General features: G+C 45.0%; 1 protein-coding gene across 1 annotated transcript; it reads left to right on the plus strand.

The window, feature by feature from the left end:
- The first annotated feature begins 15,198 nt into the window (after positions 1–15,198).
- On the plus strand, positions 15,199–18,237 carry LOC137561003 (uncharacterized). The gene is made up of 2 exons (XM_068272211.1): positions 15,199–17,852; positions 18,147–18,237. The coding sequence occupies exon 1, from the start codon at positions 15,653–15,655 to the stop codon at positions 17,849–17,851; it is 2,199 nt and encodes a 732-aa protein (XP_068128312.1). The 5' UTR covers positions 15,199–15,652; the 3' UTR covers position 17,852; positions 18,147–18,237.
- The last annotated feature ends 337 nt before the right edge of the window (positions 18,238–18,574 follow it).

Consider the following 18,574-nt stretch of genomic DNA (forward strand, 5'->3'; position numbering starts at 1 on the left):
GACCAGGAAGTGCGGCTTCAGGGGGAAAGCGTGTGTAAGAGAGGAGCCGCTGCTCATCGCGGGCACGATCGGTATAGTGAGTGACAGTGCAGCAGCGGGGACCCGACATTGCGAGCGGACAAAAGGAGGCAGCGGCAGACAGAAACCGGTGAGTGATTTTAATGCCGCTAATTACTGCACGCTCAGCGCAATTAGGGGGCACATAGGCAGGCACTGGGGGACAGAAATAGGACACTGGGGGACAGTAATAAGGCACGGGGAACAGCATGAGGACACTGCGAGGACAGGAGAAGGACACTGGGGGACAGGAGGAAGACACAAGGAGGAAACTGAGGGGAATAGCATTATTACACTGCTGGACCATATAATAACATTGGGGGGACAGGAGGAGGACACGAGGAACTGGAGCAGGACACCGAAGAGAACACAAGCAGGACAGCATTAGGACAGAATGAGGACGCTGGGGGACAGGAGGAAACTGGGAAGACAGAAGAAAGAAACTAGAGGGAGTGGAGGGCACCAAGGGAACAGGAGGAGGAAACTGAGGGGGAAAGGAGGAGGACAATAAGTGGGGGAGAACATCTACAAGACGCTCCTCGACCATGGATGCACCAGGTTTAGTATATATTTTTTCTCCCTGGTTTGTACCTCTAAACCTAGGTGCGTCTTATAGTCCGGAGCGTCTTATAGTCCGAAAATAACGGTAATAAAATTTGTACTTTTATATATAATTTATTTCCTCCTGCTTCCTTAGTCTTACCTAGATCAGAACCATACAAAGTACTATCACATGCACAGGCTTTATATATTATTTTGTAGAGTCTCCTGCAATCTGATCTCATCTTAGTCTTCCTCTATTTTTGAAATGTAAATGATCCCATCACAGCTTAGATCTATTCACTCTAAAGGCTCTACACAATAGGTAGAGACATTCACACGTTAAACAAATTAGCTAATTGCCAGCACCTAACCACAGGTATATAGAGAAGGAGATATATCTCCGCTCCCACGCAGACAGGACTCTCCGGGCCCGCATAGACTATGTAGAGACACGTAGCGCTTCTCCCCTTACACCATCGAAGACATGACGCAGAGGCAAATAAATCAATCAAAGTGAAGGGATACAAACATAAATCTCCTGAAAGATCAATCTCTATACCGAAGCCCGCTAAATCTGCAACCTAAAACAAGCAAGCCCAGATGGAGCCACTGAGCCAGACCTCGTGGAAAATCAAGATGGCGATCAGCTGCTGCCACCAAATCCGTTTGAAATCCTAGATGCCATAAGACAATGCCAAACTATGTTAACTTCAAAAATGGTCAACTACAAGGCTGGACTAAGCCTCTTGAGGCAAGATATGCCAAACCTCAGAAACCAAATGGGGGAGGTGGAACAAAGAGTCTCTAATGCAGAGGACACCCAGAAAATGTACTTGCGCTCCATACCGCGGATAGAGAAGCGTCTTACGGAGCTGGAGGCCAGAGCCATTGATGCAGAGAACCGAAGCCATCAAATAATCTTCGCCTTGGGTTGCCGGAGGGCTCTGAAGGAGATAAAATCCTGGAGTTTGTGAAAGCGATTTTACGGAAGTTGCTGCCGGACAACATTTTCTCCCCACATTTTGTCATCGAGAGAGCCCACCGAATGCCGGCTCGCAGGGGTCCCCCTGGGACTCTGCCACGAGCACTTGTCTTCAAATTTCTAAACTACCGCAATCGAGATGATATTCTGGCTGCAGCACGGAAAGTGGGAGACCTTTTCTATGAAAATGTCCACCTGATGTTGTTTGCTGACTTCACAACTGAGACCCAGAAGCTACGTAGATCCTTTAATCAAGTTAAAGCTAATAAAGTATATGTGTGCAGGCGCTCAACGTAAGACATATGTAAAAGTCCAGAAATTCAAAAGTCAATGTCCATCAGAAACAGCAACTTCAAACAGCGATTCCACTAAATCCCTCACCAAATTAGATGGCTGATTATGTTGTAGATCAGCATATAGAGCAGCTTATACACATCCAGTGATCTTCTGGCTTTCTTAGTATCTAAAACTTAAGCAGATGGTGCAGACATAGCGTAATACAGTTTCAAATATTGGACATTTTTGACTGAAAGCCCTCAGCCACACTCTGGTACTGGGTGACAAATCACACTGTGATCCTACCACCGTCCGTGCCAAAAGTATAACTATATGCTCACCCAGGGGTCTAGTCCTGGAAAAAGAAGTGGATGTGTATAAGCTGCTCTATATGCTGATCTGTAACATAATCAGCCATCTAATTTGGTGAGGGATTTAGTGGAATCGCTGTTTGAAGTTGCTGTTTCTGATGGACATTGACTTTTGAATTTCTGGACTTTTACATGTCTTACGTTGAGCGCCTGCACACATATACTTTATTTGTCCGTTAGGGAGGTGTTCCCCTCCCAGTGTGTGGCGACCCGTATTGTTATATCTGTGTGCTTTGCACTCAGGTTATTTTCATAAATAACTGCTAATAGCTTTGAAGAGCGCCCATAGTCACACAGTTCATTCAAGTTAAAGCTAAGTTGAGAGAAAAGGGGCTCATCTATGCTATGCTGTTTCCTGCAAAATTAAGAATCCAGAATGGTGAGTCTGTTCCATTCTTTGATAGACCAGAGGAAGCCATGTCGTGGCTGGAGTCACTTCCCTAACTTTATGTGTGTTTCTGCAATAAGCTAGGCTGACCAGGTGTCCTCCTTTTGCCCGGACAGGTCCACTTTTTCAGACCTGTCAGGGCTGTCCTCCCAGGTTTTTGAAATGTCCGGTGAAGAGAGCCGAACACCAGCGAGCCGAGCGGCAGAAGAGCCGCTTGAAGAGACAGAGAGCCGAACACGAGCCGACTCTTTGGGAGCTGGGCAGCCAAGCAAGCTGGAAGAGCCGATGCTTTAAAGTACGAGGCACAGAGCCTACAGGCGCCTGATTGGAGGAGAGGCGGGTCCCTCCCCTCCCTGAGTGTCTCTCTCCTCTCCCTCCTCACCTCTATGCAGACGCTTCCTCTTCTCCTGTTTCACTACTTCTCAGCGTAATGCTGTCACATGCTGCCTGGCTGGGCTGCTTCTGACACATCCTCCAGAGCCAGTGCGGGTGAATTCAAAAGAGAATTGCATGATGCAGCCAGACAGATCGGGATGAGGACACAACATACATGCTTGGCATTCCTTTGGGTGAGCTGCTTATCTGTGCTGTTTCTTCTCCCCTCACTAATCACTCCAAGCTCTCTCACTTCAGCGTTCTGCATTAACTTCCTCACTGCTGGTTAGGAGTTCTTAGTTGGGATATGTGCATTTTCACTCTTTTCAATGATATGATAGTTTTCTTGCCCTGCACTTCTGTCTACATCACCATAAGCAGCATACAGCAATAACTAATTTTTAAACTTTTTATCCCATCTGTTGTGTGTGGGGAAATCTTCTGCCAATAAGATTGCATTTGTGAGGAAATGTGCTGCCAATAAGATTGCATTTGTGGGGAAATGTGCTGCCAATAAGATTGCATTTTGTGGTCAGCCGGCCCTCCACCATGTGGTCTGGAAAAAAAAACCGGCCCTCCATGCTAAGGTTTTGTATATTTGGCCCCACCCATGACCACGCCCACATGCTGTTGTGATCGTCCTCTTTTTTGGAAATCAAAATATGGTCACCCTAAATAAGCCTATAACTCTCTGCCGATGTTAAGTAATGCTAAATAATGCACTCGGGCCAGCTACTCTTCTATAATATAAGATCTAGAGTTGGGCCGAACCTCCGATTTTAGGTTCGCGAACCGGGTTCGCGAACTTTCGCGGAAGGTTCGGTTCGCGGTAAAGTTCGCGAACCGCAATAGACTTCAATGGGGATGCGAACTTTGAAAAAAAAAAATAATTATGCTGGCCACAAAAGTGATGGAAAAGATGTTTCAAGGGGTCTAACACCTGGAGGGGGGCATGGCGGAGTGGGATACATGCCAAAAGTCCCCGGGAAAAATCTGGATTTGACGCAAAGCAGCGTTTTAAGGGCAGAAATCACATTGAATGCTAAATGACAGGCCTAAAGTGCTTTCAAACATCTTGCATGTGTATACATCAATCAGGTAGTGTAATTAAGGTACTGCTTCACACTGACACACCAAACTCACGGGCGGGTTCACTAAACAGAACAGGTATACAATGGCGGGTTCACTAAACAGAACAGGTATACAGTGGCGGGTTCACTAAACAGAACAGGTATACAGTGGCGGGTTCACAGAACAGGTATGCAGTGGCAGGTTCACTGAACACAACAGGTATGCAGTGGCGGGTTCACTGAACAGGTATACAGTGGCGGGTCCACTGAACAGAACAGGTATGCAGTGGCGGGTTCACTGAACAGGTATGCAGTGGTGGGTTCACAGAACAGGTATGCAGTGGTGGGTTCACAGCACAGGTATACAGTGGCGGGTCCACTGAACAGAACAGGTATGCAGTGGCAGGTTCACTGAACAGGTATGCAGTGGTGGGTTCACTGAACAGGTATGCAGTGGCAGGTTCACTGAACAGGTATGCAGTGGTGGGTTCACAGCACAGGTATGCAGTGGTGGGTTCACTGAACAGGTATGCAGTGGTGGGTTCACAGCACAGGTATGCAGTGGTGGGTTCACAGAACAGGTATGCAGTGGTGGGTTCACAGCACAGGTATGCAGTGGTGGGTTCACAGTACAGGTATGCAGTGGTGGGTTCACAGAACAGGTATGCAGCCAGACAGGAACAAGTTAAGCCTAACTAATCTTTCCCTGAGAGAGAGTCTGCAGCAGCTCGCCCTACTCTCACTAATGCAGGCACACGAGTGACCGTAATGGCCGCCGTTGCCTGCCTTATATAAGGGGGGGTGGGGCTCCAGGGGCTAGTGTAGCCTAATTGGCTACACTGGGCCTGCTGACTGTGATGTAGAGGGTCAAAGTTGACCCTCATAGTGCATTGTGGGGCGAACCGAACTTCCGGAAACGTTCGCCTGCGGGAGGCGAACGCGAACCACCGAAGTTCGCCGCGAACCGTTCGGCCCATCTCTAATAAGATCCCACAATATTTTTACGAATATGACTTTAACCTTGAAGTTTGGCAATTTATTTCCGCGCAGTATTTAAACACAGCCATAGATCAACAGAATCATTCAGTTGTTCTACAGCGGGATAGATTGGCCCTGTTGACTGAGGCTATGCGTAATCTAGAGATATATACATATTCACTGCCTCCCACTCCTGTCATAGAGCCTAAGATGGTGTTACCTGAGAGGTTTTCATGGTCTAGATCAGATTTCACAAACTTTAGAAACAGGTGTCTGTCTTATTTTGAAATGAGACCAATTTCTTCAGGGACAGAGTTACAGAGAGTGACACTCATAAAGACACTCTTGCATGGTGACTCTCAAACATGGGCATATAGTCTATGTGAGGGGCAGGTGGCTCTATCTTCTGTTCAGGAGTTCTTTAAAAACATGGCGGTGATCTGCGATGATCCCGATATTGCCGCCATGGCTGAAAGTAAATTAAAGGATCTCCGTCAGAGATGTAGCATGGCTGAATATTATGCCTCCAAATTCAGGAAGTGGGCAGTATGCTCTAGATGGGAGCATTTTTCCTTACTAGACTTATACCTGTCAGGGCTATCAGAGGCTGTTTCGGATGTGATGATTAGTCATCCGGAGCCTAAAACTCTTGATGAGGCCATTTCTCTATCTATTAAAATTGATAGACGATTAAGGTATCATAAACGTGACAAATTGCACATCTTTGGTGGTCCCACTAGTTCAGTCGCATGTGTTTCTGAAGGGCCCATACAGTTGGCTCATCATCTACAAAAATGTAATAAGAAGTCGGAAAAACTTCTCCGCTTGGGTGTGGAAGGAGGTTCTACCCTAAGCAAACCAGTTTTACCTCTGCATCAAGATAAAGTCTTGTTGCCCTGTTCTATCTCTTGGAAAGGGCAAACCTTTTCTTACTGAGGCCTTTGTCGATTCAGGCTCTGCAGCTAATTTTATCGATAAAGATTTATCTGTAAAATGGAATATTCCAATTCTCCCACTGGAGAAACACTTGTATGTTACTGCCATTGATGACTCTCCACTACAAGACAGGCATCCCCTCTCTCAGACACCACCTCTCATTTTTCATGTGGGAATTCTGCATAAAGAAAATATTCAATTCTATGTACTAAAAATGTCCACCTCTTCTGTGATTTTGGGCTTACCTTGGTTGCGTAAGCACTCTCCTCAGATCAACTGGAGCAACGGGCAACTGTCAGCCTGGTCTCCCCATTGTCATCATCACTGCTTGGAGAGTGTTACGCTGTGTTCTGCCAAAATTCACATTGAAGGTTTCCCCTCTCAGTATGCAGACTATTCAGATGTTTTTTGTCCCCGGTCAGCAGACAAACTTCCTCCTCATAGGAGTTTTGATTGCCCTATAGAGCTGAGACCGGGTACTATGCCTCCTAGAGGACATTTATACAATCTCTCAGGTCCAGAAAAGTTGGCTATGAAGGATTACAATAAAGAGAACTTAGAGAAGGGGTTCATCCGTCCCTCTAAGTCCCCTGCAGGGGCCGGTTTCTTTTTCATCCAAAAGAAAGATGGCGGTCTTCGACCTTGCATTGATTATAGGGAATTGAACAAAATCACGATTAAAAATCATTATCCTCTTCCCTTAATTGACGATTTGTTCTCTCAAATTACTAATGCCTGTATATTCTCTAAACTGGACCTGAGAGGAGCGTATAATCTAATACGTATAAGACAAGGGGATGAATGGAAAACGGCCTTCAACACTCCCGACGGGCATTACGAATATCTGGTGATGCCCTTCGGGTTGTGTAATGCCCCTGCAGTGTTCCAAGAGTTTGTTAACGAAATATTCAGAGAAGTCTTAGGCCGTTTCGTTGTGGTATATCTTGACGATATATTAATATTTTCTAAAAATATTAGGGAACACAGGGTACATGTAAAATTTGTTTTACAGAAACTCAAATAGAATTTGTTATTCGCTTAACTTGAAAAGTGCTTGTTTGAGGTGAATGAGGTCTCCTTTTTAGGATATATCATCTCTACCTCTGGTTTGTCCATTGATCAAAAAAAAGTATTTGCAGTGCTAGACTGGCCGCAGCCAGCCGGGCTCAAAGCACTCCAGAGATTTCTTTGTTAAAGGGTTTTGCACGGTAGTCACTCCTCTCACTGATCTTACAAAAAAAGGAGCTGATACTTACAACTGGTCTGAGGAAGCATGTGCTGCTTTTTCTTTATTAAAAAATTGTTCTGTTCAGCTCCTATATTGCGTCACGTGGACGTTACCTGTCCATTTATAGTGGAGGTAGATGCTTCCGAAATTGGAGTTGGGGCAGTTCTGTCTCAGCACTCAGGACATCAAGGCAGACTGCATCCATGTGTGTTTTCTTCTAAAAAATATCTCCGGCCGAGAGAAATTACAACATTGGCTACAGGGAATTGTTGGCCATAAAATTAGCATTTGAGGAGTGGCGTCACTGGCTAGAGGGGGCTGAGCATGTGATCACGGTCTATACTGATCATAAAAATTTAGAATATATTGAGGGTGCTAAGAGACTCAGCCCAAGACAAGCCCGGTGGGCCCTCTTTTTCTCCTGTTTCAAGTTTGTCATAACTTATAAGCCAGGGAGCAAAAATGTCAAGGCAGATGCTTTGTCTCGATGTTTCGAGTCAGAGACGGTTCAGCCCTCACCCCCAGAAAGCATCCTGTCTGATAAAATTATTCTGGCTGCTACAGAAACGGTTGAGGATTTAGCGGTCATGTTGAGACTGTATCAATCAGAGATACCTGAGGGAAAACCAGAGGGGGTACTTTTTGTCCCATTACAGTTGTGATTTCAAGTTATGCAGATCTTTCATGATCATAAAAATGCTGGACATCCTGGAGTTGCTAGGACTCAGGAGTTGCTGTCCAGATCTGTGTGGTGGCCATGTATGGGATCAGACTGTAAAGAGTTTATAAGGGCATGTACTGTATGTGCCAGGAGCAAACCCTCCAGACAGGCTCCTGCTGGAACTTTACAGTCATTGCCGTTGCCCGAGGAACCATGGACCCACATCTCCATGGACTTTGTGGGTGAGCTTCCCAGTTCTGAGGGGAAAACCGTCATCTGGGTGGTAACTGACAGGTTTAGCAAGATGGCTCACTTTGTGGCCCTTAAAGGACTCCCGTCTGCCCAGGAATTGGCAGAACTATTTGTTAAACACATCTTTCATCTCCATGGCATACCGGAGAATGTGGTATCAGATAGGGGAGTCCAATTCGTGGCTAGATTTTGGCGGGCATTTTGTCCGAGTTTAGGAATGTCATTGTCATTTTCTTCTGGTTACCACCCACAAACTAATGGACAAACAGAAAGGTTTAATCAGTCATTGGAGCAGTTCTTGAGGTGTTATGTGGCAGATGCCCAACACCAGTGGGCAGAGTTCCTTCCATTCGCAGAGTTTGCACATAACAACCTTAAGAACGGGTCATAAGGGTTCTCTCACTTTCAGGTGGTCACAGGAAGGTCACCTAAGTTCTCCCCACTGCCTGTGGTGTCATCTCCATTTCCTGTCTTGGAGGAATGGCAGAAGTCACTCAAAAGGATTTGGTTATTAGTGAAGGATAATTTAAGGAAAGCTTTTGAGGTGCAAAAGAGACAGGCAGGCAGGAGACGTTCACTTAAGTGGGAGTTTGAACCTGGGGATATGGTCTGGGTCTCGACATGTCACAACTCCTTGAGACAACCCTCAGCTAAATTGGGACCCCGATACATTGGGCCATATCCCATTTCTGAAAAAATTAATGACGTGACATACAGAGTGTCTTTGCCAGCAGGTATGAGAGGTGTTAAAACATTCCATGTGTCTTTGTTAAAACCTGCTGTGCATGTTGATTCCTCCCCCCTCCCCCCCCCCCCCATGGTGATTGATGGGGAGCCTGAGTTCGAGATTGAGGAGATTTTGGATTTGCTGTGGGTGCGGAGTTCAGTGCAATACCTGGTCCATTGGAAGGGGTATGGGCCGGAGGAAAGATTGTGGGTTCCGGCACATCGCCTTCATGCAGAGGAGTTGAGACAAAAGTTTCATGACTTACATCCTGAGAAACCATGTAAAGGGTGTCTGGAGTCCAGTCCTCAAGAGGGGGGTACTGTCACGAGCGGCGGGGACACCGCCACGGTGGAGAGCGGCATGACCGCCGCTTCTGCATCTCAGCTGGCGGCCGTCCCCGCCTCGCAGGCGTACAGTACGCCTCAGTCAGGTCCTTCGGCTGCTCACAGGCTCAGGGCTACGCGCGCGTGCGCCCAGCGACAGGACCTTTATTCTTTGAGAAGTGTCAGCTGACCCACCGGTCAGCTGACTTCAGCAAGCACTCTGATTGGCTGGGCTTCTGGGCGGCTCTGCTGAATGATCCTTAGCATATAAGGATCTGCCTGTCAGTTGTTCTTTGTCTGTTGTTGCGAATACTTCGTGTTAGCGCTCAGACCTTTGATAGCTGTAATCAGTAGTATTCAATACCATTGCTATCCTATTGTGTTTTGAACTCTGCCTGTACTTTTGACTATTCTCCTGCCTTCCGATTCTATACTTCGCTTATCTGATTTGTTGCCGATTTCTAGCCTGAACCTCTGACTCTGATTTTTGCCTCCTGATTCTGTACCTCACCTGTCCGACCCGCTGCCGACCCCGGCTTGTATTTGACTATGATTTTGCCTGACGATTCTGTACCGCTGCTGACCGACCCGTTGCCGACCTTGCCTGTACGACCACTCTACTAGTGATAGTCCCTACTGCCAAGGGCTATCACATAGGAGTACTCCTGTGTTACTATGCACCTAATACACGTGTGATCACACTCTAATTAAAGTACTGACATTTGTGCTAGTGAGCTGTCACTGGTGAGGTTTCCGCTGATCTACCATCAGTATAATACTGTCTGTTCCAACCATCATATATCTGTATTATTTGATGATTCTGCAGATCATCAAATGATCAGATAACTGAGCTTAGCTGACACTACTGATCGTTACACAGGTATAACACAGGTATAACATGCAGCACGGTGGCATAGTGGTTAGTACTCTTGCCTTGCAACACCGGGTTCCTGGTTCGAATCCCAGAAACGTCAACATCTGCAAGGAGTTTGTATGTTCTCCTTGTGTCTGCCTGGGTTTCCTCCGGGCACTCCGGTTTCCTCCCACATTCCAAAAACATACGGATACGTTTATTGGCTTCCCCCTAAATTATCCCTAGACTATGATACATGCACTACATGATATATACATAGACATATGACTATGGTAGGAACTAGATTGTGAGCCCCTCTGAGGGACAGTTAGTGACAAGACAATATATACTCTGTACAGCGCTGCGTAATATGATATATAAATACTTAAATAAATAAATAAACTAAATACTTCTTTTATACCCAGCCACGGGCGAAGTTTGAGTTTAGTTCCCGTGTGCCGGGATGTTTAACGCTTGTACTATGAATAATGCTGACCTCTAATTAATGCAGTTGAAATATATCTGCTAAGCGTTGCATTGCTAGTGGTACAGTGACCATTATCAAATACTATTAGGTATATGACTGTTGAGGAAGGGAGTGTGATGTGCCATATCTGGATTTCCCTGCTGTCTCAACAGATATTGTCACTCCTGGCTATGAACTAATATACTGTATGCAGTATAATTCACTGAGGATCTGCATGCTGAGATAGTAACTGGGTTATGAAATGACCTAATATAGCCTTATTTTAAAAGCAATACCCTTATTGCACCACTAGAGGTCAGAGGACTAATGTGTCACTAAGGGCCTGAGCCCACCAATGCAGTTGTTTGCAGTTGTGTCCACTTCTGTCTGCTTTTCAGAATCTGTAACATTGATGTGTTGCTGAAAAGCGGACACAACTACGCACAACTGCGTTAGTGGGCTCAGGCCCGAATTGGTAGAAACCTAATCTTACCATTGAGCAACGAATTCCATCACATTACTTGGTTAGACTCTATGCTGCTTTACGTATCTTCTTTATGTGTGGTGCTAGCCCAAACTGGCCTAATTATAACATTGTCTGACTTAATGGGTTTATTTAGGGAAGTGGATTTGTCAGCATACTAGATATCAAACATTCTCCTATATTGTACTGCTCTAGGACAAGTTAGATGGGCAGATATATAGTTTAGATGTGGCTGTATCATTCCTTTCTCCCTCTTTGGTGATTTCACTTTTTCCGGTACCCTGTGAATTGCTTACTCATTAACTGTAACTATGATATCATATCACTATATTCCAACTGAACCAATAGGTACCTGGATAATCCAATACGAGGTTAGCAAACAATATACTATTTATGATAGTACCAATAAGTCGGTACGGTTAACATAAGTTTACCCTCAGCCTACTGTTGAGGCTGGGTGACGGTCCTCCAGAGTGAGGCCCACCCCATCCCATCTTTCGACAGAGCAAGAAACTCCTGTAAGGAGATTTAATTTCATCGCTTTCTTTCTCTTCCATCTCTTTTTTCTGTATACCGTATATACTCGCAAGCAAGCCGACCTGCATATAAGCCGACCCCCACCAACTTTTTCCTGAAAAACCAGGAAAAAATGATTGACCCTCATATAAGCCGGGGGTAGGAAATGCTGGCCGCGTGATTCCCCCCCCCCCCCCCAGTGTGTCCCAGTATAGTGCCCAGTATGGGTAGGTAGTGCCTCAGTATAGCTAGTAAAGTGCCCAGTATAGCTAGTATAGTGCCCAGTATAGCTAGTATAGTGCTCAGTATGGGTAGGTAGTGCCCCAGTATAGCTAGTATAGTGCCCCAGTATAGCTAGTATAGTACTCAGTATAGGTAGGTAGTGCTCAGTATAGCGTCCCAGTATGGGTAGGTAGTGCCCCCCCCCCCCACCCCCACGGCCGCCGCTGCTATTACCTTACCCGGCGGCTTCCTCTATTCCCCTCTCCGTTTCCTGCTCGCCCCGTGTAAATAATTCACTGCAGTTCGCCCCACGGCGGCTGCTGTGTGATGAGGGAGGAAGCCGTAGAGAGAGCGGCTTCCTGTAGCGGCGATGTGTATCGCCGTTACTATGGGAACCGCTCTCTCTACGGCTTCCTCCCTCATCACACAGCAGCCGCCGTGGGGCGAACTGCAGTGAATTATTTACACGGGGCGAGCAGGAGACAGAGAGGGGAATGGAGGAAGCCGCTAGGTAAGCTAATAGCAGCGGCGGCCGTGGGGGGGGGGGGGGGGGGAGAGAACATCGCGGACCAACATGACTCGCAAGCGAGCTGACCCCCCAACTTTTGGCCCACTTTTTGGGGGTCAAAAATTCGGCTTGCTTGCGAGTATATACGGTACTTGCTCATACTTCCTCTTACTCTCACCTCTTTATATTCTATTTTAAGGCAACGGGTCTTTGGTTTGTAACACAAATCGATATTCGTTATCACAGGTTTGATTCGAATATTGATTTGTGTTTTTGTTGGGAATAAAGCTGTGGTATATGGTATTGTTTGTTGGTACTACAGTAGGGTATAGTACTTTAATTAATCTAGCCAAAATGATAAAATGTCGAATAATGCACATGTCCTGTCCTCGGTTGAATGCCTCTGAAACAATATTTTTCCATTAACCCTCCAGGACAGGTATACATCGAGATTTGGCCCCTCCCAGGAAACAGGAAACATCCACAAGCCTCTCTATAAATAAAAAACTTTGTCAGGTATCCGGCAGTATGGATGTTTCCTGTTCCAGGGACAGGTCTCTCTATACCTGCGCTGCATGTCCTGGAGAGCCTGGGGGGCTAGGGACTGTTGGTGCTGCGGGGGCAGGTGAGGATCATTAGGCAATGTTATCTGCTGCCAGCCGCTTACCTCTCTCTATAAGCCGCTGTGGAGGGTCTGGGGAGAGAGATGGCTGTGGTAGCTTCTGGTTTGGCAGGCGCCGCCGGCTGGAATGATGAGAGCACGCTGCGGGGAAGGCGGAGGCCGAGTGGGCGCAGCGTGCCAGTATCCAAGATGGCGGATGGGTTACTTCCGCTTCCGCCTGTGTCGTCATTTCCGCCCGCCGGAGTGAAGAATGCGCAGCGTTCCCCGCGTCTGGGCACTCGTACAGACGCAGCATGGAGGCACAGCCAGCATCTGGGACGAGCGGAGGCCAGCAGGCTGCTCAGGAGGATCCCAGGGCACATGAGCCTAAGCCGGATACTAAGGTATCTTATGGTATCACATGTAAAACTGTTGTTTGTGTGAAGGCTTCTTTTCTAAGGCTCACTGTACTGGCTGTGTTATGGGGAATTGTTTGGTGAATAGCTTCTTGTGGGAAGTTGCCTCACACTGTGGTGAATTATGATTACTTTGGCTGCAGGGCAGTTAAAACAATATCTGTATTGTGTTATTGTATTACAGAGCACTGCAGCTTCATCCTCGGCTCCATCTGCTACTGCTACTGAAGCATCAGATACTGCCAGGCCTAAAAAACGCTGTCCCTCTTGTAATGTGAAGCTGCCAGTGCCGTGGAATAAGTTATTATGTCAGCAGTGTGCAACTCGTGTTTTAAATGAAGAGTCGGCTGTGGCTTATAAAGATTTCCTTAGAATGGTTCGCAAAGAGATGGCAGAGTCAATGAAAGTATTTAGAGAATCCATGTCGGCTCAATCTTCTGTTAACCCTCCACCTATTGTTATTGCACAAGTACCGTCTGCTTCTGGGACCATATCGTCAGCTGCTACGGTGCCACAGCCAATTGTACAGCAACCAGTAGTCATTACTCAGTCACCTACTGCTTTGCCTAACTATCCCATAGATCAAACAGCAGTGCCTGCTGACGGAGCTGCTGATAGACCTATGGAAGAATCTACACCACCTGTAACAGGACATAGGAAAGCATCCGCTAAAACAAATCGTCCTGTTTTGTCAGACTCTGAACCAGAGGAATATTCTGATGATATCTCTGAGTGTGACTCTGATGAGGACTTGTCTGGAAAAGATCAGATTAAAATGTCTAAATTTAGATTTTCTGCTAATGAGACAGACGAATTATTAAAAGCAATTTACGATTCTTTAGGTTTGAAGGATGACGCTCCTTCTTCAGTGTCCACGCATGATGCATTATATGCGGGCATGGAAGGGGAGAAACCGATGGTTTTTCCAGTACATTCATCTACTAAACAATTGATTAATAGTCAGTGGAAGAACCCCGATAGGAAGGTCTTTTTGTCAAGAGGCTTTAAAAGAAGGTTCCCTTTTGCAGAAGAGGACTGTAAACAGTGGGATAAATGCCCTAAGTTGGATGCAGCCTTTTCGCAGGTCCACAAGGAGAATGAGTTGTCCTTTGAGGATCTAGGTTTTCTAAAAGAGCAATCAGATAAAAAAGCTGAGTTTGCTTTAAAGAAGACCTGGTCAGCTATCTGCGCAAATTTCCGTCCTGCTGCTGCTACATGTGTAGGCCGTACACTAGATTTATGGATGCATCAAGTAATGCATCATATTAAAATGGGGTCAAGTAAAGAAATTATTTTAAATTCATTTACCGTAATGTTTAAAGCTATAAACTTCATTATAGATGCGGCAACGGAGTCTATCCGTTTGACCGCAAGAGCGGCAGCATTGTCTAACGTGGCTAGAAGAAACATCTGGGTGAAAACCTGGGAGGGGAGTAATGTTTCTAAAAACAAGTTATGTACCATTCCATTCTCAGGTGACCTGTTGTTTGGTCCCCAGTTGGATGAAATCCTTGAAAGGACATCAGATAAAAAGAAGGGATTCCCTAAGAAAAGGCAATTTAGACAGGGGAAACAGTTTTTTCGAAAGAACCGACAAGAGAATAAAACTAGACCCCAAAACAGACGTAAACCCTGGTCCTTCTCGCGCGAGCAGAACAAGCCAAATGCATTGTTTGGCGGTTCAGACTCCACTACAAGAAAGCAGCAGTGACAGCGAAGAAGCTGTGGGAGGAAGGTTGGGCTCCTTCCTTCCGCAGTGGCAGAAATTTGCGACCAGTCCATTCATTCTCAATCTGATCGAGTTGGGATACCATATTGTATTCCAACAAAGACCTCCATCAAAGTTCATAGTGACAAAACAGTTAAGGTCAAACGAAGAACAGAGAGCCATATCTTGCATTCTACAAGATATGTTAGCAAGAGAGGTGGTCACTCTGGGGCCAGTTCTGGAGCAGGGAAAGGGGTTTTATTCAAAAATCTTCCTAGTGAAAAAACCGTCGGGCAAGTATCGTCTTATTCTGAATCTCAAGCCACTCAATCCTTTTATAAAGCATCAGACATTCAGAATGGAATCAATTTATTCACTGAGAAATCTGCTGACAGCCAATTGCTTCATGCTCAGTATCGATCTCAAGGACGCCTATTGGCATGTCCCAATCGAACTGAAATCCCAAAGATTTCTAAGGTTCGCAGTGAAAGAAAACTCCATGGTGACTCATTACCAATTCCGTTGCCTCCCCTTTGGCATAAAGTCCGCTCCGAGAATTTTCACCAAGGTGATTGCCGAGCTGATCTCACATCTGCACAAAAGGGGTATTATGATTGTTCCCTATTTGGACGATCTTCTGGTGATGGCAGAATCAAAGCAAACATTATTGCTCCACAGAGAAATAGTGGTGAGGGAACTCCAGCAAGCAGGATGGATTGTAAGCTTGGAAAAATCACAGTTAGAGCCCACTCAGAATATTCTTTTTCTGGGATTTATGATAAACTCAATAGAACAGAAGATGTTCTTACCAGAGCAAAAGCTTGCGAAGGTAATACAGCAGGTGGAAAATTTCAAAAAATTGGATGTCATCTCGATAAGGGATGCAATGAGACTCCTGGGACTGTTAAACTCAGTGGCACCAGCAGTACAATGGGCAATGAAGCATTCACGAATCCTACAAAGTTGGGTCTTGAAAAATTGGAGCAAGACAGTCGAGACTTTGGATCAGTTGGTACAGATTCCAGTGCCAGTAAAGGAAAGTCTAGATTGGTGGACTGTTCCCCACTCGCTATCACAGGGCAGACCTTGGCAGTTTCCAACACAGGTAGTTTTGACCACAGATGCAAGCCTATTAGGTTGGGGGGCCCATGTTCAGAATTTCAAAACACAGGGTCTTTGGCAACATCATATGAAAAATCAGTCTTCAAACTACAGGGAATTGATGGCAGTGAAGTTGGCTCTGATAGCATCTCAACACTTAATAGCATTCAAGCATGTTCAGATAAGGACGGACAATTCCACAGTTGTGGCGTATATAAATCGCCAGGGGGGAACGAGGTCACACAAGCTATTGACCCTGGCATTAGAAATACTGGACATAGCGGAACAGACGCTGTTGTCAATTACAGCAATTCACTTGAAGGGGTCCATGAATATACTAGCAGATCTACTAAGTCGAAAACAGCTGTCGAATGCAGAATGGCAATTGAACCCCGAAGTATATCAGTGGATAACATCTGTGTGGGGGACGCCTGTCATAGATCTGTTTGCCAACAGGGAAAATACAAAGTGTCGTCAGTTTTTTTCCCTGAACGCCAAAGACAATCCAACGGCAGTGGATGCTTTGTCACAGACGTGGGATTTCAATCTAGCATTTGCATTCCCTCCTCTGAATCTGTTACCGTTGGTATTGAGAAAGATTGCAATATCCAGAACAAAGGTGATTCTTATTGCTCCAAACTGGCCACGAAGGTCGTGGTATCCTCTGCTTCTGAAATTAAAAGTGGCGGAGCCGATACTACTTCCTTTTCTAGACAATTTAATTCTGATTCAGAAACAGGTTGTTCCAGACATCAACAAATGGAAGTTAACAGCCTGGTTACTGAAGAGCGTATTCTAAAAACCTACGGACTTTCAGATAAGGTAGTAGATACTCTGATCAAGAGTCGTAAAAAGAACACTAGAGCAATATACTTGAAATATTGGAAAACTTATAATTTATGGAAGGAACAGTCAGGATTTAGGTCTAATGAAGTTGCTACTGTTTTAGAATTTCTCCAGAATGGAGTTGATAAGAAATTGGCCTTAAGTACGATTAAGGTACAAATTTCAGCACTTTCTGTTTTTTTGGACAGACAATTGGCTGGCCATCCTTTGATTGCTCGTTTTGTCAAATCAATAGAGAGGAATAGACCAATTGCTGTTAAACCATTCCCGAAGTGGGATCTATCTTTGGTTTTGAAGGCTTTAACGAAGCCTCCTTTTGACTGTGCCAGTAACATGAATTTACGTTTGTTAACTTTCAAAACTATTTTTTTAGTAGCAATCACCTCAGCAAGGAGGGTGAGTGAACTTGAGGCCTTATCCTGTAGGGAGCCCTATTGTATTTTTTATAACGATAGGGTAGTCCTTAGAACCAGTTCAGAATTTATTCCGAAAGTGGGTGATATTTTCTACCGGTCACAGGAAATTATACTACCATCTTTTTATCCGAATCCAACAAATGATAATGAGAAACAACGACACTTATTGGATGTAAGACAAATACTTAAAGATTATCTGCAGAGAGTAGAGAGTTTAAGGAAAACTGAAGCCCTTTTTGTAAATTTCACGGGAAAACTAGTGGGGCAGAGGGCTTCGAAAAGAACGATAGCTAACTGGATCAAATTGTGTATTATGGAAGCCTATAAAGTAATGGAAACGGCTCCTCCGAAAGATCTAAAAGCTCATTCTACTAGAGGGACAGCAACAACTTGGGCCTTCAGAGCTGGTGCTTCTCCTCTGGAAATCTGTAAGGCAGCAACGTGGAAGAACTTGGGAACGTTCATGCGGCATTACAGATTGGATCGGATATCTTCATCAGACCAAGACTTTGGAAGAAAAGTCTTGGAGGCAGTCAGCCCACCCTAAGGTTAGTGTTTACTTGAGAATCATCTCGATGTATACCTGTCCTGGAGGGTTAATGGAAAAAACTAAACATTAGCTTACCTGGTAATTTAATTTTAAGTAACCCTCCAGGACAGGTGGGGTAACCCACCCCAACTTTTTTCTGTATGATAAATAGTGTTAAAATGTAGAGATATGAATTATATATAAATGTATGTGGGACACTATGTTAATGGTTAGGTGTCAGGTAGTTAAGACCTGTTGGAATGTTTCTTTATTTAATACTGCCGGATACCTGACAAAGTTTTTTTATTTATAGAGAGGCTTGTGGATGTTTCCTGTTTCCTGGGAGGGGCCAAATCTCGATGTATACCTGTCCTGGAGGGTTACTTAAAATTAAATTACCAGGTAAGCTAATGTTTAGTTTTTTGGTCTCTGGGGTGACACCTCCCCTGAAAGTAGTCTTTTTGAATAAGATGCTATATATGAGATTACATATTATTCCTAAATGGAGATCCCCCTAAAAATTACCTCCTGGAATATAAGGGTCTTGCGCTCACCATTTAAAAGGTCACTAATGTTCCAGTATATCCTGAAATACAAACCACACATTTAGATTTTTAAAATTATGTATGTTTATTTTATCACTACATATGTGGAACTTTCTATGAACAATTATATATTTTCAATAATGAAGAATGATGCATAAAAGAAATATATCACTGTTCACATTCCGAAATTCTCAAG

The sequence above is a fragment of the Hyperolius riggenbachi genome, chromosome 1 (genome assembly GCF_040937935.1).
Source record: "Hyperolius riggenbachi isolate aHypRig1 chromosome 1, aHypRig1.pri, whole genome shotgun sequence".
In the NCBI taxonomy this organism is placed as follows: domain Eukaryota; kingdom Metazoa; phylum Chordata; class Amphibia; order Anura; family Hyperoliidae; genus Hyperolius; species Hyperolius riggenbachi.